This window comes from Pieris rapae, chromosome 12 (genome assembly GCF_905147795.1).
Source record: "Pieris rapae chromosome 12, ilPieRapa1.1, whole genome shotgun sequence".
NCBI lineage: Eukaryota > Metazoa > Arthropoda > Insecta > Lepidoptera > Pieridae > Pieris > Pieris rapae.
Window position 1 is genome coordinate 3607233 of NC_059520.1, and position 23703 is coordinate 3630935.

At 32.4% G+C, this 23703-nt stretch overlaps 3 protein-coding genes across 10 annotated transcripts in view; 2 read left to right on the forward strand and 1 right to left on the reverse strand.

Annotated features, from left to right (window-relative positions):
• The first annotated feature begins 953 nt into the window (after positions 1 to 953).
• On the forward strand, positions 954 to 17921 carry LOC110998519 (protein tramtrack, alpha isoform). 6 transcript variants are annotated; one of them, XM_045630582.1, is made up of 5 exons: positions 954 to 1327; positions 3293 to 4346; positions 13086 to 13481; positions 14276 to 14530; positions 15992 to 17921. In XM_045630582.1, the coding sequence occupies exons 2-5, from the start codon at positions 3494 to 3496 to the stop codon at positions 16153 to 16155; spliced, it is 1668 nt and encodes a 555-aa protein (XP_045486538.1). In that variant the 5' UTR covers positions 954 to 1327; positions 3293 to 3493; the 3' UTR covers positions 16156 to 17921. The 6 variants fall into 6 exon arrangements, with proteins under 6 accessions (XP_045486538.1, XP_022122899.2, XP_022122897.1 ...); XM_022267207.2 differs by lacking the exon at positions 954 to 1327 and adding an exon at positions 1787 to 1943; XM_045630583.1 differs by lacking the exon at positions 954 to 1327 and adding an exon at positions 1807 to 2029.
• A 1307-nt stretch (positions 17922 to 19228) lies between these two features.
• On the forward strand, positions 19229 to 20727 carry LOC110998489. Of its 3 annotated transcripts, none has more exons than XM_022267165.2 (2): positions 19229 to 19382; positions 19817 to 20727. In XM_022267165.2, the coding sequence occupies exon 2, from the start codon at positions 19856 to 19858 to the stop codon at positions 20699 to 20701; it is 846 nt and encodes a 281-aa protein (XP_022122857.2). In that variant the 5' UTR covers positions 19229 to 19382; positions 19817 to 19855; the 3' UTR covers positions 20702 to 20727. The 3 variants fall into 3 exon arrangements, with proteins under 3 accessions (XP_022122857.2, XP_045486340.1, XP_022122859.2); XM_045630384.1 differs by having other exon boundaries at positions 19232 to 19382; positions 19804 to 20727; XM_022267167.2 differs by lacking the exon at positions 19229 to 19382 and adding an exon at positions 19409 to 19587.
• Position 20728: 1 nt separating this feature from the next.
• Positions 20729 to 23703, reverse strand: part of LOC110998488 (extracellular sulfatase SULF-1 homolog) — a 67834-nt gene continuing 64859 nt past the window's right edge. Inside the window, exons 13-17 of the mRNA XM_045630383.1 lie at positions 23474 to 23594; positions 23014 to 23233; positions 22574 to 22699; positions 22194 to 22275; positions 20729 to 22016 (exon numbers count right to left, since the gene is read on the reverse strand). Coding sequence (XP_045486339.1) covers positions 21935 to 22016; positions 22194 to 22275; positions 22574 to 22699; positions 23014 to 23233; positions 23474 to 23594 — 631 coding nt within the window. The 3' untranslated portion in view covers positions 20729 to 21934. The remainder of the gene's footprint in view (positions 22017 to 22193; positions 22276 to 22573; positions 22700 to 23013; positions 23234 to 23473; positions 23595 to 23703) is intronic.

A 23703-nucleotide genomic window follows, 5' to 3' on the forward strand; every position in this document is an offset into this window, starting at 1 on the left:
TGTTTAATGGTTTAAAATGTTCTAGATTATTTAGTTATCATTCTTTAATATAGAAAAACAATAGATAAATCATTTTAACAAAACTAGGTTAGGTGCTATTTAGCATATAGGAATTAAGTATCCTTATTATATGCATGTTATTATCGAACTCTATGTAATTAATATCGTGTGACATTTAACAGACATGCGCTTGATAATTGATTATCTGTAGTCATAATTTTTTAATCATTGACATGGACCAGGCATTTTGAATCAGGAATAGAATTTCATATATAGTCTGTAAAGCTGTTATCTACGACTATTCACTCATAAGTAAAAAAATATGCTAGCACACCTAAAACTAACTTATCAGCGCGGAGCCCTGGTAGCGATAGCGAACTGTTGAAAGTTAAAAAACCAATATATAATTTTTTTTTAAGGGTGATGTTTCCACAAGACATCATTTGTATTTAAAAACGAAAAGTTTAAGTATCATCAACAGCTTATGCTAATAAGATTATTAAAGATTCAAGAATTACGAACTTTATTCAAACACTTGTCGTTTGTTTCTACAAGTGTTTGATAAGCCTTATCAGTGTATACTACAGAGAGATTTCATCTGCTTTAGTCCTGACACACGTTAAAAATAGGTTACGATATGCAACGTTGCTTAAAACGTTTATTTTTATCCCGGAAAATACCAGACGGAACGTCAAGTAAAATTTAACATAATTCACCTACAGGAAAGAGCACCAAAGATTATATTATTTTATTTATTATATAAGATTTAAATATCTATCCCCACTTGTATATTTAAGGCTGTGGGGGTGTGAAAGCTGTCAATTAGCTCCTCCAGGACCCAGTAACATCAGTGTTTTCCTCGATTCACTCGTGAAACTTTCTAACCCTGTGCGGTAGGGAGGGGCGCGCGCGGGTGCCAGAGAGAGGGTACCGACCTCATTGTCCATTGCCACTCCTCCCGCCGAGGCGGCAGGCCATTTTTATTAAAAACACTTCCGAGTTAGGTACATATCGCGCGCGACTTGAAACATGATCCTTTAACCATTTTTCTAAAACGTGAAACAGTGGACAATATTTTTTTTTCTTATGTGTTTAGTGCGATTAATTGAAAAAAGTGCGCCCCGCGGTCTATTTTCCATTCGGTGTCGAGTTCTACAGTTGTGAAAAGTGGCGGTCGGTCATCTCCGGCGATAATCGCTGAGAAGCGCTAGATCCACCCTGCCTGAGAGAAACAGAGATAGAAAACGTTGCTGACATGGCGACAGCGCGGATGGATTAATGTTTTTCACGTGGAAAACTCATCCCTTGAATAAATACACCTATAAAGGTAGGTATGTTAACAAAATTTCAGGGTTAAATGACTCATATTGATTGTTATTATTGTAATATTAATTATTTCTATAATTAATTCTAAGCTAGATCTTTAAATTATATATAATTAATGTTCTATAAGGATATACGTTCAGGCAGGATGATTTTTTTTTAATAATTTAAAAATTAACCGTAGTTTGTTATGTATACAGCTATTTTTAGCGAGGGAAAATAATATATTTTTTCGAAAATTTAATCTAAAATAATTTTCAGTTTAGAGATATGTTAACCTTGAATTCACTGAAGTAGCCTCCATCTTGAGATGTTTGCATATTTATAAGTCATCCCTAATCTATCAACATACAATATGAGCCGGGAGAGTAAATCAATAATTTTCAATAAATCAATATTTTACCGTGCACCCTGCGCTGAATATATCCACTGCCGCCATTTCGATGATGACGACGTATTTTTTGTGATATTCGAGGCGCGGAGCGGGCCGTGCTCCGCGCGCGGGGTTGTCAGTCGTCGGGTGAGCGGGGTGCCGTGTATACGCGGATTCGGGCTATGGCGGAAGGGCTGATTCTCATTCCCATAAAAGGGTCGAGTTGATTGTAGTGCAGATACGTGTGGTACGTTCTTAGTTTGTGCAGTGTTTTAATTATTCATAAATTGTTCTTATCGCATGGTATCGGTCGATTTAATGTGGATATCGTAGGTAATAATGCCATTGTGATGACGTAATGTAACGCGCTCGACTGGGTGCGTAGTAATAATTCGTGCGCCCATACCGCGATAACATTTTGTGGTCAGCACCTGTGGATATGCGGCAAATAATGATTTCCAAAAATCAGGTTTAAAATTCCAGTCGGATTCTTATTGGAATAACTAGTTTCATTTAATAGGTCTTAGTTTGTATTGCCGGTTAGTGATGTTATGCTTATTAAATAATGTTTTTTAAATAACCTCTATAGGTATATTATGTGTATAGTTACATACGATGAAATAGCATCGTTGAATGTTTTCCTACTGCAGTGCGCTACGCTGAGTGCTCTCCGTCTCCGTTGCACAGATTCTCCTTCCGCTGCCGCTAGGGGCGCCCTCAATTTTTAACCTTGATTTAAATCTATGGTTCTATGTATGAGCCTTCTGTTGGAGATAAAAGTTTTATTTATTTTACATAAAACATTACGGAAACCAGTCTCAAACAACTTGTTATAAGATAATTTAGTGTTTATTACATTTTGTATGCATGCATTGGTTATGAATGTACGATTCATACAAAATCAAGTTTTCGCGTCTCTTATTACGTACTATTGTTATACCCATGCAGAAACCAAGTTATATTTAAACAAATCCTAATGTAAATAATTAAATATCTGTCATCAGTATACAAAAGTAAAATAAAGGCATAATTAATTATGACTCGAATTTATCAGCCTGCCCTGTCCCTTCAGGCACTAGTTTGTCCAATGCGTCTATGACGTAGTTCCTGGTATTAAATTTCCTTAGGAGCCGGAGTGGATATAGCCACGCTTATACTATGATCTACCTGTATATAAGAATAATAGTACCTATGTTTAATCTAAACAGAAATATAACAGGCTTTATTTTAATGTCATTGAATCCGGGCCTTTTCTATTAATTTTTTTTGTGTTTTCTTATTACTGCGTAACTAGTTATCTTCTTTTATTTACCTGTATTAGTATAGGATGGGTGTGATAATTTTGGAATATTAAAAGCAAAACTAATTGACTATAAAATTAAAAGCTTTCAAGAATTATTGCTTTACTGATGACAACTTCAAAAATAATTATTTAAAATAGCGTCTTAAGAACCATTTCTTAACCGAAAATTGGTTTTAATACTAAATCGATATCCAATCTGAAATCAACGCATATTGTAACTAATAAGAAGTCATAGAGAAATTAGATTATTATTAAGATGCATTTGGTTAAAGTATAATGTTGTCCCTTTTCAGATCCTCTCGCGCCCGTCAGACAAAAACACTATGAGAAAAGTAAAAATGTTTTTTATGTAAACATTATCCATTGTTAAAGTTTTGTTGAATGATCCACGAAAAAGAGAGAACACTTATGTATACACTGAAATATTGTAGATATATATAGCTCTAAGCCTAAGTGGCATTTATTATCTTCCAAAGAACATATACTGTGTAATAATGGCCACGCAAAGATTTTGTTTGAGGTGGAACAACCACCAGTCAAATATGCTGTCTGTATTTGACCAATTATTACACGCAGAGACATTCACTGATGTGACGTTAGCGGTGGACGGGCAGTTGCTTAAAGCACACAAAATGGTCTTATCGGCTTGCAGTCCATACTTCCAGGCGCTCTTTGTCAACCATCAAGAGAAACATCCGATAGTTATACTAAAGGATGTCCCCTATTCTGACATGAAAAGTTTACTCGACTTCATGTACAGGGGAGAGGTGAGTGTCGATCAAGAAAGACTGACTGCTTTCTTGAAGGTAGCAGAGAGCCTAAGAATAAAAGGCCTAACAGAAGTAAACGAGGAGAAATGCGATATTCCCGCGTTAACAAATTCCTTAATACAACAGCAAACAAGTACCGCGCACACACCGCCACCACAATTGCATAGAATACATCCATACATGCATCAGAAAAGGCCTGCATCTGGAATTCCCAGCGGAGGTGCACCGCCGAACTTACTTATGCCACTATTAGGGAATGCTCTTATGCAACCGAAGCGGAAAAGGGGTCGGCCGAGGAAGCTAAGTGGCAGTTCAAGTGACGCACTAAACACCGCGGCCAGTCCTCCTGGTGAATTCATACCGGAAACCGCTTCTCACGTCACAAACCGGGCTGGAGATCAGTTAATACGGGGATCACCAGAAATGCTTGAGGTTAAAATGTCAATGGATGGGTTCAATCAAGACGACGGTGCAACATCGGGCGGCGAGGACGGTGGAGAGGCACTCATGATTGATGAGGGTGATGATGCTCAGTCTAACGAAGCTCCGAATTCCGGCAAAGACTCCGAATCAGCAGGTATGTACTAGAATAGTTAGAAAACGGTGATAGTTAGTCAAACTCCCTTCGACATTTTATTTAGCCCGCTGTAAGCAAACAGACGTTGATATGATTTCGTTTGAAAACATAAACGCGAAAAAAACATGAATAAAACAATTTTATTGGCTTGTCCTTTTGTAAATACATTATAATCTTCCCTTTCATTTACCTAACACTGCTAAATGACGTACACAGTAGACCAATAGTTTTCGTTGAATAAAAGAAAAGCTAATGGGATATAAGCTTTGATGTTAAGAGAATAATCTATGAGTGAAAAAAGTGAAGTGATATTATATAATTACTTTATTTTTCTCAACGGGGTAAGTGATCTATAAAATTGTTGTAATCGAAAAATTTAATGCTTATTTCTTCCATAAAAGAATGAATTCTTTTGCTTGCTTTTCTGCTTTCGGGGAGAGCTATTAGAGGAATGGCCAGGGGCATTTTCGGTGTGGTATATTTGAGTAATAATTTCATTCTTATAACTTCCATAATAAATATATGATTTAACGTAAAGTAAAGGGAAAACAAAACAAGGCTTATTCCCAATAGCTTTCCTTCATCTAAAGCAAATTGGAAATATTATAGAACTGTTGTTTGAATTGCTAAAATATTTCCAAATGCAATAAAATTCCATCAAAAAATTAAATTGCGCGTATTTTTTTAACTTTCGAGTATCTTCTGAACAGTATACATTAGTTTTCAATCAATACTTTCAGATACCGCAAAAGTACCAAAAGAAGAAATACAACAAAATTTCTCATCTAATGGTCCAGTGCTTTCCATTGAAAACGGGTCAATTAAACAGGAAGCAACAGAACCAACAGATGAATACAACGAACCTATTGAATATAAATATAATCCCGATAGAAGCCGCGAAAATTCAAACTCTCAAGATGGTCCCTTGAAAGACACAGATGATAAGCACAGACTAGGTCGTAACTTGAAGCCAAAGAATAGTAAAAAAATACTTCCGCAAATGTCAAAATTCAGGGCTCGAACTTTATTCAATCAACTGTCGGGGCTCTCTAACCTGAATCCTGCCTTAAATACCTTTGACAAATTTCCTCCCGAAACCGTTTTGATGCCAGCCCTTGCCACACAGCTATTTGCTGCTGAATTAGAACAAAATAATCTTAATTTGGCTAATAATGAGGTAACAGACTTATCTCAAACTAACTGGGAACATCGTATATTTCCTTCGCCCATAAGGAAGAATAATATGGGTAATGTTGGCAATTATCATGAGGAAACCAATGAATCCGTGCGAGATTACTGCATCAAAGAAGGCGAAAATGTCTTTAGATGCAAAATATGTGCGAGAGTATATACTCACATCAGCAATTTCTGTCGACATTACGTAACTTCTCACAAGAAGGACGTCAAAGTGTTCCCTTGCCCGATTTGTTTCAAAGAGTTCACTCGCAAGGATAACATGATCGCACACTTAAAAATCATTCACAAAAATCAACCGAATGCCAACGAACAAACTGCTAAGCAGGAATCTTAATTTTCCTGAACTTGAAAAGATCTGATTCAAAGAGCAAAATTATTAACGAATTGAGTTCGAGCTCTGGGTTTAACTTTATCAATAAGATTGTTGATATGTGAGCGACGTCGGTCGTTTGTTGTTATATTTATCTATTTATTTACGTTGTTCCATTGTTTCTTAGAGTGCTGAACTTCAAAGTTATGACAAAATCTATAATTTACTTGTTATTTTGCACTCACTTGTTACTTAATTTTATTACTTACAAAAATTTCAGGGTACAAAGTAACTACTCACGGTGATTCAAATGTAGTTTATTTGATTACACGCAATTCTCATTGAACTGAATTAGTATAGATTAGATATTATTTTATTATACCAACGGCGGAGCCTTTTTGTAACATAAGTAAAATATATTTATTAAGCAGATTTAAACTAGAGGCTATACTTACAAAAAGGCTTATTCAGCCTTGGGTACGTAGTGTGAAATGCATTTTCATTTAACTTGCCTTTTAGTGATCTTAGTTATAATAGACATTTTTGAACTTCGCCGAAGTTATAACTCAATGTGGGCTATGATTTAAATAAGTTAAGATTAATTTAAATAGTTTTTAAATAAATTTTTGTTTGTATGTTTTGTTGAACAACTGAACGGCTAAACAGCTTAGGTAATCTCATTTCAGTAAGAGCAAATAGTTCCTTTAGTTGCAGCTACTAATTTTAATTTATACAATCCATACTTAATTCTAATGTCATTTTTCAGTTTCGTTCAAAGGACATTAATATTAACGACAATACCTAAAATAAATACCTTAAGTAGACAAATTTATACCTACATATTTACAGTGCTTCTAACGAGACCCTAAATCAAAATGATGATAATTGTATATTATAGCGAAAAATTACTTAAATGAAAGTAAAAATTATATTTTACTTGTGACAACACTGTTGTTATAGTGATTTTAGTAAGGTGCTTTGGGAGATAATGCAGGAACCATGAGATGATTAAATTCTGTATTAGAAAAATGCCTTATTAAGGATCGTACTTATTTATTTATGCAATGTAGTCTTCCATACTATAGCAGACACACGTTCGGTTATAGAGTAGAGATTTGATATAAATTAATTGACTTTGACATAAATTAATTGACTTTGACAGTCGAATAAGTTGACCCCAAGTTTCAAATATTGTAATTAGTAGGTCCAGGGAACGCTTGCCTATTAGTGTGCCTTTACTTGTTATATTAAAAGTTAATTCGTCTACTAGTTAATTAAGATTTTCAAAGAATATTGTGTATATTTATTTTCATTATTCAAACTTTACAATCTATTTTAAGAAGCTTCCTTAGGATAGAACCTTTAGGCCCAAGTAGTTAAAAATTGTAGTTCGTAGGGATTTAGGGATGTCATCTCATGTTTCCCACTACTCAAAATTTGAAACGATGTGAAGTTTTTGACTAGGCCACGTCGCCGGATAGTTTGTTGTAAGACTGTTAAATTCTTCAAAAATTTAATAACGAATTTATTGTACCCTTCATAAATTTTTAAGAAAATTTATCTTGAACATTGGTTAGGTACTTAAACGATTTAAACTTAATATATTGAGGCTAATGTAAAGTTTAGTGTCTATTACAATAGTCAATTTAGCCAGTGCCTAAACTTAAATGTCGAAAACTTAAATTGTAGCAGTCTTTTTAATTAGATATTTATGTCCCAATACGTTTCTCTTCTCATTGAACATAAACAAATGAAAACCAATATCTGTATCGGTGTTTCCATATTTGAAATTTAAGTTAAAAATGTTGATAATTGTATTTTTCGTTAATATATTTGCTATATAATATCATCAATTGGTGCTAAATTAAACTTAAGAAATGTCGCATATAATGCGACAATATAAATGTCCCTAAACAAAATGTTGTTTGTTAATATTGTTATTTTGAAAAACATATAAGCCCTATTTCGTTCAGAGCACTATAACACGGAATAGGGCTCCTCTATGAATATAGAATGACATATTTTATTTACAAAGATACATATTTATTTTGAAATTGTTGAAAACAGAGGTTATGTAATAAAATTACCTAGAATATTCATATTATCACGATTCATATACATATATAGATTTATCTTGAGCAATTATAGTAATATGCTTCTTAAATATTGTTAAATACATATTTGAATCTTTAAATAGTACGAGATATATTTATTTATCATGCTATAATAGTAACGGCTGTTTTTTCCTTTTTCTCTATAAAATATGAAATATATTAATTAGCTGCCCTAGAAATTGTTATTATAGGTTGTTGCGATGTAAGTTTTGCAGGGAACAGTCTATTACTATTATATATATGCCAGATACATTAATAATTCTTATTATATAATTATTCTTAAAATAGATGCACATACTGTAAGAGATATATATATTTACGATTGACAGACGGTGTGAAGTATATTGGAGCAGGCGAAAGCGATTCTTAAACATTTTACGTAGCTGCTTTGTATTGTATGTAATGTCTAGTATTTATTTATTTATTTAAATATACGATTATGTATAATGTTATTCAACGCGAATTATGAATCATTAAATATATTGTGAAATAGACCTTAGCCAAATGTTAATTCCATATTTTTTTGTTATTGCACATAGACAATAGAGGAGGCAAACTGTATTTAAATTTAGAAAAGTTTAGAATTGAGAGTTACACTATTAGCATTATTTGTTATCGAAACAAAATACAATCGTATACAATAATTATATGTTAATTACTATTTTTAGAAACTTTAAAGAAAAATAAAAGTTACATCAAAATATATTAAAGTTTTAATCAATGTTATTTTTCTACTTTGTTTTCGTTAATTTATTTTACCTTTTATTTATATAATTGCTATTATGTACTTTAATTTCTATGTGATGTCTTTTAATTGTTCCTGTCTGTACCTCTTCATTGCTATGGTTTAAGTAAATTGACATGATCTTATTGTTACTGGTGATACAACGACGTTATTACAAATTCATTAATTTTATATTTTATATTAATAGTAGCAAAGTAACAACACGGGTTATTAAATAAAGATTAGTGTAAGTTATTTATAATATAGATTAAATTGTGTTGTTTCTAAAGGAGTGAATTTTCTGTGTAAGTTCTTGTAGTCACGAAGAGAGGAATGAACAGGTAGGTATTTTGATGGTACCTTATCTCACGTTTCGTAGATGGTGTGTTAGCTAGGTTTATGTTGTAAAGCTTTTTTGCTCAAATTTATTCTTAACTATCAACTTTTGGTTCAGTACAAATTGCTTGAATTTTTAAGTTCATTATCCTTAACATTTTTCGTTACGAGGCTACGTTCATTTGTTTTAAAGATTTATTCAGAGCTGTTTTATGTATAAGCCTAAGAGATTAAGAAACATTTTATTTTAAAAGGCAGCTATTTAACCTTAAAGCCGATCTTGTCGTAATGGTGGCCTACCTAAGGTGTATGACATAACTTGCCGAAATAGTTCCAAATGCAAATCTTGAGTCCTATTTTTATTATAGTTAATACATTTTGGTTTTTTCTAATTTATTAATTGTTCATTCTATTAGAAACGATTCTAAAATAAGTATAGAGTTAAAGTTACACTTTGTATCTACGGACGTTTAAATTAATTCTTTAATTTTGTTAGATTATTCTGTTTAATACTTCATGGACGAGTTTGTTTTTCTATCTACGTTTTGTAGTTTGGTGCTATTCAATAATGACAGATGACAGGTGTCAATTTCGACGAACTCGTCCAGAAAGTTTCATTTTGTTTTTTATCACGGTGTAATTTACTCATTGAACAAATAAATTTTAATATATTTTAGTTGGTTTTTTATTTTACCTTTATCGCACTTGCTAGTGTAGTGCATTGTTTTATTTCTAGCGAATTAGTTTAAAATTATGAATGAACTATGTAATAATGAATTTATTAACAATATTTCAGGACGCGGCACACCTGAGTTCGAAAGCAAAGACATCAGGTATGTTCCTTCGCCATCGAACGAAAGACAAGGGAAACGCGTCAATCTCCCTGCGCAGGCCGCTTCCACATCAAACGAGTACCAAAACGATTCCATTAATAATAACACCGTACAAGGACAAAGGCCAGCCGTCCGAAGACGGATACGGCGAAGAGCAAACTCCGCATCCAACGACCCTGCTGAACAACTTACAGAAATGTCTGTGAGAGGCCTAAATTTGTTCCGATACGCATCAGTCAATGAAGGAGTATACCAATGCACTGAATGTGCCAAGGAGAATATACAAAAAACATTCAAAAACAAGTATTCATTCCAGAGACACGCCTTCCTCTACCACGAGGGCCAGCAGAGAAAGGTTTTCCCCTGCCCCGTTTGTTGTAAAGAATTCTCTAGGCCTGACAAAATGAAGAATCACATGAAAATGACACATGAGTGTTACGTCCCAAAAGATTGCGTGTATCCACCTAATACCTACTTCATATTACCGGGTCTCGAAGGCCAGCTACCGCCTGGAATTAAGCTGGAAACGGTGGGTTCCGGCTCTCCACATGGTTCAATACCGCATTCTTCTCCTGACCCAGCTCAGGCGTAGATAGCCTTACCATTGATTCCAAGTGTTATGGACACTGTTTGTGCCTTTAAAAGCCTTTTTATTAACTGCAATTTATATAAGATAGATATATTATAGGTATCCCAGAGTTGATTAGTTCGTACTCGTTCTATTTTTGGAGTGAAATTTTAATATATAACAACACTTTATATTTCCAATATTACTGTTATGCATTTAATATGTAATTATTGTTGAAGTTAATTGCTTCAAACACGGTTGTGCGGATTAGACAATAAAATAAGGGCCAGTTATGCCGACATGGCGATTTTTATAAATATCAGATAATTCTAAAATAATAACGGGTGCTTAGAAAGTCTGAAACTTTTCTACTGTTGTAATACTAGATGTTTCCGTGTGCCTTTGACAACTTATAGTTTAAAAGTACATTAATATTTCGAGATATTTTAATTAGTGTTTAAAGAAAAGGAAACGAGTTTATCAGAATTTATCCAATTAAAGAAAGAATTTTATTAGAGAGTCTGTGTAAATTGAAATGTTATTGCATAACGCACTGTTACTTCAATTAATATATTTAGTATTAAAGTTTGTCTTTTTGTATTACTAAAAAGTTTATCTCTACTGGGTAAGAGTGCCATAGCACAAATATACTAATAATTTTCATATTATCTATAGAGTATTTTAGGATGGGATTCGTATAGTTAAGGATCCAATCAACGACAATCAACAGTTCTTCCATTGATAAGAATGAAGATATTTTTAATATAGATGTTAAGGAGTTTCAATAAGTTTACGATGTCAAAAATAATTGAGCAATTATAAGGACTTTAGGTTTTAAGCACAAATTTATTATATTTTAATAATGATGGTTATAACTATAGTTTGTGTTTAAAATTTACGCACATTTTAATGTTAATATTAAAAGTATAAGGAATGTATATAGAGGGTGTATAAACTTTATCGTTATAGATTTTATATTCACCGTTAAGGTATTAACAATTAATTCAGTGTGATTTTTTAATTAGGTATATATAGGTACGCGCCAGTCAACTCGCACAAATCGAGCCTTATAACCTATAGTTTTCTTATGCCTATTAGAACTTTTCTATTGCGTCCGGGCAGTTCACTTTTTTTGTTTTTTTTTTTTTTAGTATTTTATTTTGTGATATTAGAGCTAACTAAGTTAGCTGTTCTGTACATTGTTAACCCATTTTCATTTTGCTTTCTACTTGCTGCTTGGCAGCCTGTGTAATAGGATTATGTGTAGACTAATTGAATGGTTTCCATAGAGTGGCATTATGCTTATTTCTCGCTAAAACAGTATCTAACTTTCCTCTAATTCAAAAATAAATATAATAATAAATAGAAGTTTTGACATTTAACATTTTAGTTTATTAGAATACAGAATAGAGGGACCACTCAATGTATAGAGTCTGACTGGGCCATAAAAAATAGACGAAGTGTTACTCTATAAGTGCCCAGAGGTTGCAGGCGAGTATTCCATTGTCTTTTTCTAGTCTTGCATATGTCAAAATTCATAGATATCGTTCAATAATTGACAGACAGCCAATGTCTAGATTTTGACATTTCGGAATACGTCGTCTTTTCCCGCGTCTTTTCATAATCAATGTCAACTTTTTGTTCGTTCATCATTTGATTAAATGAAGATTTCCCGTAAAATCATTTTCAGCGTCCATAAATCATTAGTTAGTGCAATAACTTGCAAATGTTGATTATTTTTTATATTCTATAATGTACTCGAGTACAGTATATTTGTTTTAACTTCATTATTTTAGTATTATCATACGTTGTTTACCTTCTCATTATTTGCTTGTTTTATTTTCTGTTAGGGAACTGTCTGTATACATTTTAAATGAGTTAAGAAGTACATTCATATTTTACGACTATTCTTAAAGTATTATGTAAGTTAATATACGTTTCATGACTTATCATATACAGGCGTATATTGGTTAATTATATTGAAAATATGATTTGTAGCAATTTTAAACATTCTATCGGAGCTTTAACAAAACTGAAATCTTTATGAACTCGCGTTAATTTTGTATTCTTATAGTTAACCAATGTTATACGATGTATATAATAGATCATTGTTATTAACAAATACTACCACAGTTTAACTGATTTAAAGGTTTACTATAGGTATTTTTTATTGCAAATAGCAAAGCTTTAACACCTAATCTTTGTATTATTAAAAATTGTAACAAAAATTTAAATGTAGTTATAAGAAAATGAATCTTACCATCGCAATAAACAAATGCGAATCATGTACACTACAAATTACGTTTAAATAAAAAATATGATCTAATTATGTTTTTATTTTTAGTTATTATATATTTCGTGTTATCTTCTACTACTATATATATTATGGAGTGAATGTAAACTATGCGAGTAACGTCATACGGAACTTGTAACAGTGATAAAACGAATCAGCCGAAATTATTTCAATATGATTTTTGTAAGATTGTTTATTAAAGAAGTATCGTAAATTAAGTAAACATCTTTATGACTTTGCATTAAAATGCATGCTACGATGCACCATCTAGAATTGTTTTAATAAATATTTAATTAAACAGCGAATAATGATATTGCATAATATACGAATAATATGAAATATATAATCGTAAGGACTCTTTCAGAATATCAAACAACATATTACGACGATGTGGACAGCAATTTCCCAGTTATTACATTAGAAGTTTTATCCACCGATGACACTAGCGAGACCTTTACAGAACAAATAGAAACAGACGAAATCGAGACTCAAGAAGCTGGTGTACATTTTCTGTCAGAAGTCCCCAATGAAGCGGAAAAGGATGGCGATAACGATGAAACAAAAGAAAGTGTGCGTAACGACCTTTTAGAATACATGATACGCAATGACGGCAGAGTGATTTGTAAACTCTGTGGTGAAGTGCTACAGAGTCGAACGCATTGGTACAGACATAAATATAAAGTTCATATAATACACCCGTTAAATCCAACACCGTTATTCCAATGTGAAAAGTGCCGCGTGTTTTTCAAAAGTAGGAAAGGTACGTATAGACAGAGGTAAAGACGGAAATCGAAGCCTATAAAAAAGTACGACATACATAATACTTAACAATTATTTAGATTATATACACATATTAAAATAGCGTGGAGCACTGGCACAAATGAATAATAGTCTATACACTGCACGGTCAGCTGCTGCGAACTATGTGCGCCGCCATATTGGCCTTGGCTGCTATGACGAGCGCCTTTAACTTTATCCCTACTCTGCGGCCGACCGTCACGCAACATGCGCCACACAGACCAAAAAGTTTGAGACGATATAATAAAAGTTTAAAATCGTTAGATTTTAGGTTCTACGAGGCCTTAGTTTGTAACATAAAATAGTAATACCGATCTTAATGAGCTCAAATATTTTACAGAAACTTAAACAGTATCAAAATATTTAGTTTATTGATGTATTATTATTGTACGTAGGCTAAATGCGGATTAAATATAAAAATAAATGGGTCGGTGGCGTTACAACCTTTTTAGGTCTGGGCCTTAGATTTCTGTAAGTGTTTCATGATCATTTGACAATGTAATAGGCAAGTACCCTTCTCTTAAACGGTTTTCCTTCGCTCCAAGAAATTTCATTGGTGCACAGCCGGGGATCGAACATACGACTTCAGGGATGAGAGTCGTATCTTGAAACCCCTTTTTTTTGTAGGGAAATGTATGTTGAAACCTCTAGGCCAACACTGGTCTAAGACTAACTGTTGCTTGCGGATTAAATATACCATAACTAATATTCTTCTTTAAAAGTAAATACTATCTTATAAAACACGTTGTATTACAGGCTACATAGGACACATCTCCAGCAGACACAGCGAAGATTATTCCGACTCCATGCCCATTTTAACTAACTATCAAGCAGAAGTAGCTAGAGAAACTCCAGTAATCCAGAGTACAACCGTTATTAAGGACGAGGTGGATCCTGAAATGTCCATCCCCAAAACGAGTGTTCCAAATTTCCAAAACCGTACACCATCCATTAAAATCATCCGACATATTAAAATGGATAGCAAAAGACCTGATCGATTTAGCAATAAAGGTGAGCGAATTTACAGCGAATATAAATATATATTTATATTTTATTTTGTTCCTTGAATTTCGTCACACCCACAAAGTACTATTGTAGCCCGTGGTGGACAGGTCATTTCGGAAGCGTTGCAAATACAAGTCATAGTAAGCCGGCTGATATTAACATCGATAGTTGATCTTATATGACTAATAAGCGAATCGACCGTCAGAAGCCCACGAAGCGGTGGGAGGTTGCAAAACCAGCCCTTTAAGACTTGGTACGCTCTTTTCTTGAAGGACCCTAAGTCTAATTGGTTCGGAAATACTTCAGTGGGCAGTCTGGCTAGTATAAAAAAAATGACATTTGACAAGGTTGCTCTAATATTTAAAGGTATGAAAATAATAGTCGGCTGTGGGGGTAGCGATGGAAAGACTTATGGAATGGACAAATCATTATGAATTTCACACTAAAGAAATACAACTTGAGAAATGTCCGCGTTATAAAGGGAAATTATATATAATATATTACTATTACTTAAAAGTTATATTTCTTCGTGTAGTACATGAGTATTTATTGCCGAACACAGTAAATACTTTACGTGTAACAGGCGCCTCAGACACTAAGAGTAATTATGCTTGTTCTTTTACGGGTTTTTACCTAGCTTTCTAATACTAGATATCTTCGAAATTATATGTATGGCAGGGGTCAGACGGTCAATATATGTCGTGATCATTGAGATCTCGTCAATATTTATTGATGTGTAAACGCGGCAGAAATAAATATTGAGTATATTGACATACAATCTACAATTTTGTGATCCACCAATATCTGTCAATATTTAATGACTGCGGGTGTCTGCGTGTTGATTTGAAGCACTCAGATTTGAAGGCCTGTATTCACTTTGATTAGTGATTAGTGCAGGTGATAAATGATTAGTAGAAAACAAGCGTGGACGGCAACTGATTAGTGCAAGTGATTAATTGGCTGAGTAGTAAAGTTAGAAGTGTGTTCTATTATTTTGCGAGCGAACTGCGAGTAGTTCCGTCGCGTGCGCCCTCCCTTCCCCCTCACACGCAGCGTGCCTGCCAAACTATATGGCTACTGAATTTACTTAACAGAGCCACTAAACAATAATTGGACACTGCACTAATCAATGTCAATTACTAATCACTTGCACTCGCACTAATTAAAGTGAATACAAGCCTTAAGATGTTGGATTACTGTTTTTACAAAATAAACCTACTAAAAAAGATTTTGTGTTTCTGCTTATTAAAAAAATAAAGTTCATAAGTAATTATGCAAATTTATTGTTTCAATGAATTTACCTTAATATTATTGAGGATACTTTACGAAAAATCACTCTAAATAATCTTGTGAATAACCTTTAGATTCAATATATATTGAGACAGGTATCGTGATATTTATAGACCATCAGAGCCCTGCCTATGTGAAAATCGCACGAGTTCTACAATTTTCTGGTGATCTTACTAGGTGACACAGTAGACAAAACATCAAGTGAATGGGAGGAACAGCGTTTGAGGGAGGAGAAATTAGTTGCGGATATAATTGCAAGGGTTCGTAAGGAATGTGAGGCGAAAGGAGATGGCGCGGCACGCAAAGGATATTCCCGCAGAACTACTGTTATGCACACGTGAACATCTCATACCTAAATGTTTAGTACAAAATATTCATGATAGAAAACATTGTCAGTTATTAATATCTGTGAGAATCCAGAGTCCTGAATGTACCATCCAATAGAGATTCCGATCTGATAAGTTACATTTCGTGCAAAGGGCTGCGATATCAGCGCTACGGATATTAAGAGAACTATATCAAACTTGCATACAAAAACGACGAGATTAGCTTTCACTATTGGAAGTTACAGAGTACGGACGTTGATCTGGAAATAATTTTAAATCATGCTAAAAAAAGCATTTAAAATATCTGTAAAGGTAAAAGAGAAGTGTGTCTCGATTGTAAAGAGCAAAAATTTCTCAAGAAATTGCTTAATAACTGAGTTTATTAGTAAGAAATAAAAACTTAAACAATATATGTGCCAAAATATTAAAAAGGATACTTTTTTTTAGTATTCAAATACCAACATGCCAAAAGTTACCAAAATTACCTACCCATTGCCCCTTTCGGGTAAACGGTTTGTTTTGCCAAAATCCCAATTAGGGTATAAAATTAGTGCCAAATTAAATACTACTATTGTTGTCACGATATGCAAGTATTAATATATTTTAGGTATTAGTCAGGGCCAGATTTAGCGGATACCAACCGGATCCTCTACAAAAGAGGGCCCGGACAGTACTGACTTTTCTTTTGATATATTTTTATATATTGCCCAGAGGCCTCCAGAACTCTAAATCCGACTGGTATTAGTTCAAAAATTCGGAGCTGTGCTCTACTTTGTTATTATTATTTGTCTCAAGATTTTTGCGTATAGATCTTATAGCATACATGAATTCTGTGTTTCAGAAATCTTTATTTAATAAGGCGCGAATTATTTCCTTAAAACTAGTCTTAGCGAAATGTTCTGCAACTGAATCACATAAGTTCCTATTGGTGGCAATACAGCCCATTATAATTTGTTAATATTTATATTTTTATGGCGAACTTTGTAAGGATAAAACGTATTCTTCGAGATCCGAAAGTTGAGCAAGGAGAAATGGAGAAATAGACTGTATTTTGATAGAAATAAGAGTGATGGTATACAAAACTATGTATAGCGTAAAAATGTAATGGAGGATGTTCCTACTCAAAAACGTAACGTTAGAATAACGGATAGTTAAGTCCAGTAACCGTTCTATATATTAGTGTACCTAATTAGATTCAATTCTCTAAATGTTAATGTCGTAAAATATTTCAGTAATAAAAATTTCAACTTTCAATACTATTAAAATAAATATGCTGTGTGTAGTTAAAATTTATTCGGATTATCTAATGTAATTTACTATTTTTTGTTCTTATATACAATATGTATTAAACGCCATAGGCATTAACTAACCACTTTGCCACAAAGGCATAAAAAGAATTTTAACACATTCGGAAAGTGGATATGTGTCATGTGTAAATTTATACTAATTTACGATTAATAACTTTTACGTGTACAAAACCTAAATGATTTTAGAATATTGAATAACTAGTTTTTAAGATCCTCTTAAACTTTTCAGGTAACATTCACTGTACTCTGTAGATTAGTTGGGTACTTATTTTTAACTAAAATTTGCCTAAATTTTACCTTGTTAAATATTTGGTAGCGCAATGATAAAATTATTTTATTATCAATGTATATATAATAAAGTAAGAGTAAAAGTATTAATATATAAGATAAAAAAACGGGAAAAAAGAACGTTTTAATCCTTCTTCACCTTATGTGTTATGTTATTATTATTTTTCGTATTATTATTATTATTGTGTACATAAACACACACACAATTGAGATTTTGAGAAATTATCCAATCTATTTTTAAAAGAGTATGTATGTAACAACTAATATCATTCAAATTATGATCAATACACACATATTTTATAAACATTTATTTTCTTAATGATGATTTAATAAATATTTAGTTGCATTTTTAACTATTGTAAATGTTTAATCATATGTTAAAATTATCGTTATTCTATATTTAATAAGATGTCGTGAACTTTCAGTGTTGTACAAAAAATTTAAATGTGTCCAATAAAATATTGTAAGAAATCTGTGATGATATGGCTCAGTAAATTATTCCAATAAATAAAAACGTTTTGATTTCGTCCTTTTTATATGTTTTAATCAATTATATAAATATTTAGGCGCTTTATAAAAATAATTTTCAAATCTATCTGGTAAGTTAGGTACATATTACGGTAGGTATATGTAAATTTAATCTTTTGCGCACTCATTCACAGTTCACTGTACCGATTTAAAAATCATTTGTATGGGTTTGACTGGAGCCCTGGATGGTTTAGATTCACAAATCAGCCTGGCAGATGGTGCTGCAGTTGTAAATTCAAATTAAAAGTCGTAAAAGTAAATATTCTTATCGCTTGAAATATTATCATGCAGGACATCGTTGGTCGGCTCCGCTAGTCACTACATAGTATAAAATAAAGTCGCTTTCTCTGTCCCTATGTCCCTTTGTATGCTTAAATCTTTGAAACTACGCAACGGATTTTGATGTGGTTTTTTTTAATAGATAGAGTGATTCAATAGGAAGGTTTATATGTATAAATAATAACATCCATTAAATAGTGGAGAAGTACTGTTATTTTTGAGGACATTTTTTCCGCTTACATTGCAAACGCAGGCTGAACCCTACGAGTTTTATCAAAATAACGTACTAAGTATTGTACACATTGAAAAGGTCTACAGAATAGTCCGTGATGGTATATGTCTATCTCTTATGGATAACCCACATTTTTATATACTACGTTGACAGATTTTCTGTAGTGTATTTAGTATCAGCATTGCACCCGTGCGAAGCCGGGGCGGGTCGCTAGTATAATATAATATTTAATTTTGCTTATAGAACCGTGTTAAAAATCGCGAAGGAGTATTTTTTGTGCCAATAGTTTAAAACCTGTTAACTTGATACTAACCGGCATTTAACAGTTTAAAGTTAAAAGGTTTTTCATTTTGCTGTTTACTGTTGTAATTTGTCAATGTCAAATCAAGATTAAGTTCCAGCTACAGCAGTCAACTTCCGACACATTTCAAAAATAAAAATATGTTTTTTCAATATAATTATTGGTTACTGACGTAATTTCGAACTAAATTTGTTCATAATTTTAAAACTATTGAAATATTTTTATCGATAGAATTTATCCATTATATCTTTCAAACATGCCTCAGATCTTTTAAGTTTTACGATGTTATAAATGTTTTATATTTCAAGTTAGTATTTACTTTTAAATTAAAATAGTTTGATTGGGATAAATTAGCGTAACTTTTGTTTTAAATGCGCACGATTAGACTGCCTACCTACTTAAAATCAATTTATTATCCTTACATAAATTTATCCAAAGCACTATTACAAATTGTGATATATTTAACTATTAAAATTTGTGCTCTATTATATTCCAATATGTTGAATATATAGGTAATTCAACTTATTAAATCGAATGTATTCAAATTAAAAGCCTACATTTAAGTTTGTCTTAATTTAGACCCTCCAATCCAAGACCCCAAAGTATCCGTAATTCTGTGTGAAAAGGGAGTCTATGATTTAATAGAATAAATGGTTAGGTGTATGTCTTGATGTTTACAGTAAGGTGGTTTTGTAACATTTTTTGTTTGGTAAGTAATTTGGAAAAAGGCTCTGTTTACAGATTCATCAAACAAAGAAGAATTATAAGTGGGTATGTAAAATGTGTGGTGAAAAACAGTCTATTAAAAGACATTATGGTATAGGCTCAGGAAAAGAATGTAGATTACATGTTCAAAAACTCAATAAATTGCAGTCTGAAAACCATGCAGATTCTGATATTTTTGATAGTGGAAAATCTGATTCAGATTCTGATTTAGCAGATGCAACACAAGACATTGAACCAATTCCACCAAAGGTCAGTAAATGGTCGCATTATACTGATGAAAATGATGTTGAAGATCCATTTTCCATAAACTGTAGAGGTAAAGAAGAAATTCCAAAAACATCTGAAAATAAGATTTTTCATGATAAAGAGCAGTGCAATAGTGATGGTAGTGTAATTAAACAATGTAGAAAAATATATAATAATCAAAATAAAAGAAAGTATGAAAGTTCAAAATTTGTCAAGCCATCTTCTAATAAGCAAAGGAATTCTTTTAATGAAACAAATAAATCTTCGGAATGGGCAACTTTTGTAGAAAACAACTCACAAGAAGGTGATTCTTTTATACATGGTGACAATCTTTGTGTAGGAAATAAATTCTTATATAAAGATACTGTAAATAGCTGTTCCAAATGGGTTGACTTTCTAGACAATGATGATGATGATGAGGATTGCATTGAACAGCATGCCAATAGTGAAAATAAGATTATCTGTAAAGAGTCAAATATGGTAGCAAAAACAAATAATTCTCCCACAAAAGATAATATATCCCATGACACTAATAAAATTTTGTTAAACTTAAAACAAAGTGATACACCAGGCATAAGTAAAACTGTAGTATGTAAGGAATCAATATTTTCAATGTCTGATGACCAAGATTTAGATAGTATTCTGGATTTATAAGCTATTCAATAAAATTCTATAAGTTTCATAATTTTATTTATAACCAAATACACAGAGGTGTTTACATGGATGCATGCCTATATGTATTTGTAAAACCTTAGTACACAACTACTTTCTGCATTTAAATAAACAAACACTCATCTCATGGCATTATATATCACTTTTTAATACTAATACATACTGGCTACATATGTTTTACATATAAACTGCATCACATAGAAGGATAGTAAAGCTAAAATAGTGTAGAAAATGCAAACTCCATAAAAACTAATGTTACATTGTATATTAGACATATAATACTTCAGGCAGTGTCATGTGTATAGTTTCTATATTTCAGGATAGTTATGCTACAAACATGTTAGAGCTCAGTTTGAACTTCCAGTTTTAATTACCAAATCAGATAAGTAAGTAATTTATTTAAGGATTCAACAAATGCTATACAGCTGCAATACTATCTGACTTGGTAGGTAAAACGCAGGATTCCCTAAGATGTCATGTTTGAGGAAATATTGTTTTCTCATAATTTTAGGTTTTAAGTGTTACATTGTTAAAAAAATCGCTTAGCAAATCTTGCTTCTTTTAAGTAGTAACCAAACGTTCAGAATGATTACTAAAAACTGTTACTGTATATTTTGCAGTTTCAAATAATGTCTATGTAAACAAATTTTTGGTACATAAGACACACTGAAGAATCACAGATAAAAAAATACAGAGATCTACAATAAGTAGGGTGACTTAAGTAATGCATTTATTATTACATAGAGAGATAAAAGATTGAGCTAGGCAAATTTTCTAATGATAATTTTATCGGGAAGTTAGAACGGAATGAATCTGACACTTGATTGGTATTAATGTAGTAGGTACGACCAATAACTATCAACCCAAGCATTCCAACTTCCATTTCTTTTTAAAAGTGCATTCTAATTCCCCACGGGTCCTAATTCTTATACAAATGACGTCTCAGGCATCAGTTAATGTGTCCTATATTATACTATATTGTGGTACTAGGCCACGCCATCATTTTCGCTAGATCTTGTCCATACCTAATACTAAAGAAGACGAACCTGTCAAGTTTTGACAGTTCAGTCTATTCTCTGAATATAATATGGATTTTCGGAAGCCCTTTAAGAATCGTTGTGTGAACTTTTTCAGTCTGCCTGCGTACATGAGAATTAAGAAGAGTACTTTCAGGGCATCTAGTTCTAATGCTTTAACAAAATAATTTAATTTTGACTAATACGCCATAGTGTGTCGTCGACGATGTATATCCCGCGCTCTTGCAAAGCGTCTGCCATAGCCACTCCATCTCCAAGCTCTGTAATATAAATATCAAAAAATGGTACAGCTTGTCTACTAAACACTGTATCTATTTGTTCAAAAAATCAAAATCAAAGCGAATTTTCTTTTAACCTAAATAATGTACGTTTTCATTCCGTAAAAGTTATATAAGATTTTTAATGTCGGTGTCTTACTGAATAATATTATAACGAACCTCTCGCTATAGCCTGGACTGTCTCCTCTGTAGGTAATATGGTCGTCTATATAACGTCGTGTCATATCTTCATTGCTGTCTCCTGAAAATAGTAAAGTATTATTTAAATATCGCCTTATATATATGGAATTATGAATAAGTAATAGCTATTTCAAGCGCTTAAACATATGTCATCAGTCAACTGTGTTTGGAAATGGTCACCTGATAAATTATAATCAAAGCGTTGTTTCAAACGACATTTTCATTAGCATTCATCAAACTAAAAATTATCTTGTAATTTCTCACGCCTATTACCACAATTAAACCGCGGGAAAACATAAGTGTCAGCTGTCAAAACTCTAAGAACTTAATTTTTTTTAATGTTTCATAAAACAACTAACCAGAAGAATGGGAATATCTCCTACATGAGGGACCCCGACAACTTAGCAGTTTCTGAAGTTGGTTGTGAAAATATTCCTTTTCAGCTGTCGTCAAATATTTCACTCTATTCTGTGTTTCAAATGGATCTGAAATGATAAGCGGTGTTTAACTGTGTTTTAATTAGAAGTTTTATATATAACAGTAAAATCGGTTTTTTAATAGATTTTGCTAACCACGATTTTTGTTTGAGATTTGACACAATATTACCTATATTGTGTCATATCTCTATCCATTGGGTACAATAATTATAAAAAGTAAATTGTTTGCTTGGTAAAGCCAAGCATAAATATCATATAAAATATAATTTTATCTTTAGTTAAAAAAATAGACGATTATCATAAAGTTCAAATGTATTGTAAAGATTAAAAATAAAGAGAGTTTTTGTTTAAATAAAACTCACCAATTCTTAAATTATAATATGTGATGAGTCCGGTCACGAATTCGCAATATAGCAAATTGTGTGTAGCGTTGATTGTTCGTACGCAGTTGTACGTGTTATTCGAAGCGCTCATACAAAAACAAAATGGTCCAGCCGTCCACAAAGGAGCTGTTCTCCAATGCTCATTGTCGTGCCGGAAACAATTCATTCGCTCCGACTCGCACAGCCTCTCCAATTCAGCCTATGAAATTAATTATTTAAAAACTATTAAACATAAAAAATATATTTCGTATAACGACTTTATGTAATGATATAGATGTTTATATAAATTAAAAATTGACATCGCTAATACAGTTTCTTGTAGAAATAAAATAGGAAACATTGTCAGAATAATTACTTTTAGGCTATAAATAAATGTAATTTCCAGAATATATATTTTCACGATCAAAGTTATTTAATAATTTTTAAGTAATGAACCTACCTTCTTTTTAGCTTTTCTTAGCTTTTTACGTAACCTCTGCTCTTTCAGCCTTCGCCTTTCTTCTTTCGCTTTTTGAGCGGCTTCTATATAGGCTTGACCGGGTCCTTTGAGTTTGGTCTGTCTGGTGGAATAAATTATATTAAATTAACGTATAACAATACCAATATTAAATTTTATAGTAGGGTAAACCTATATGGACCTTTTTGGATTGAAATGGTGTGATTAAGACT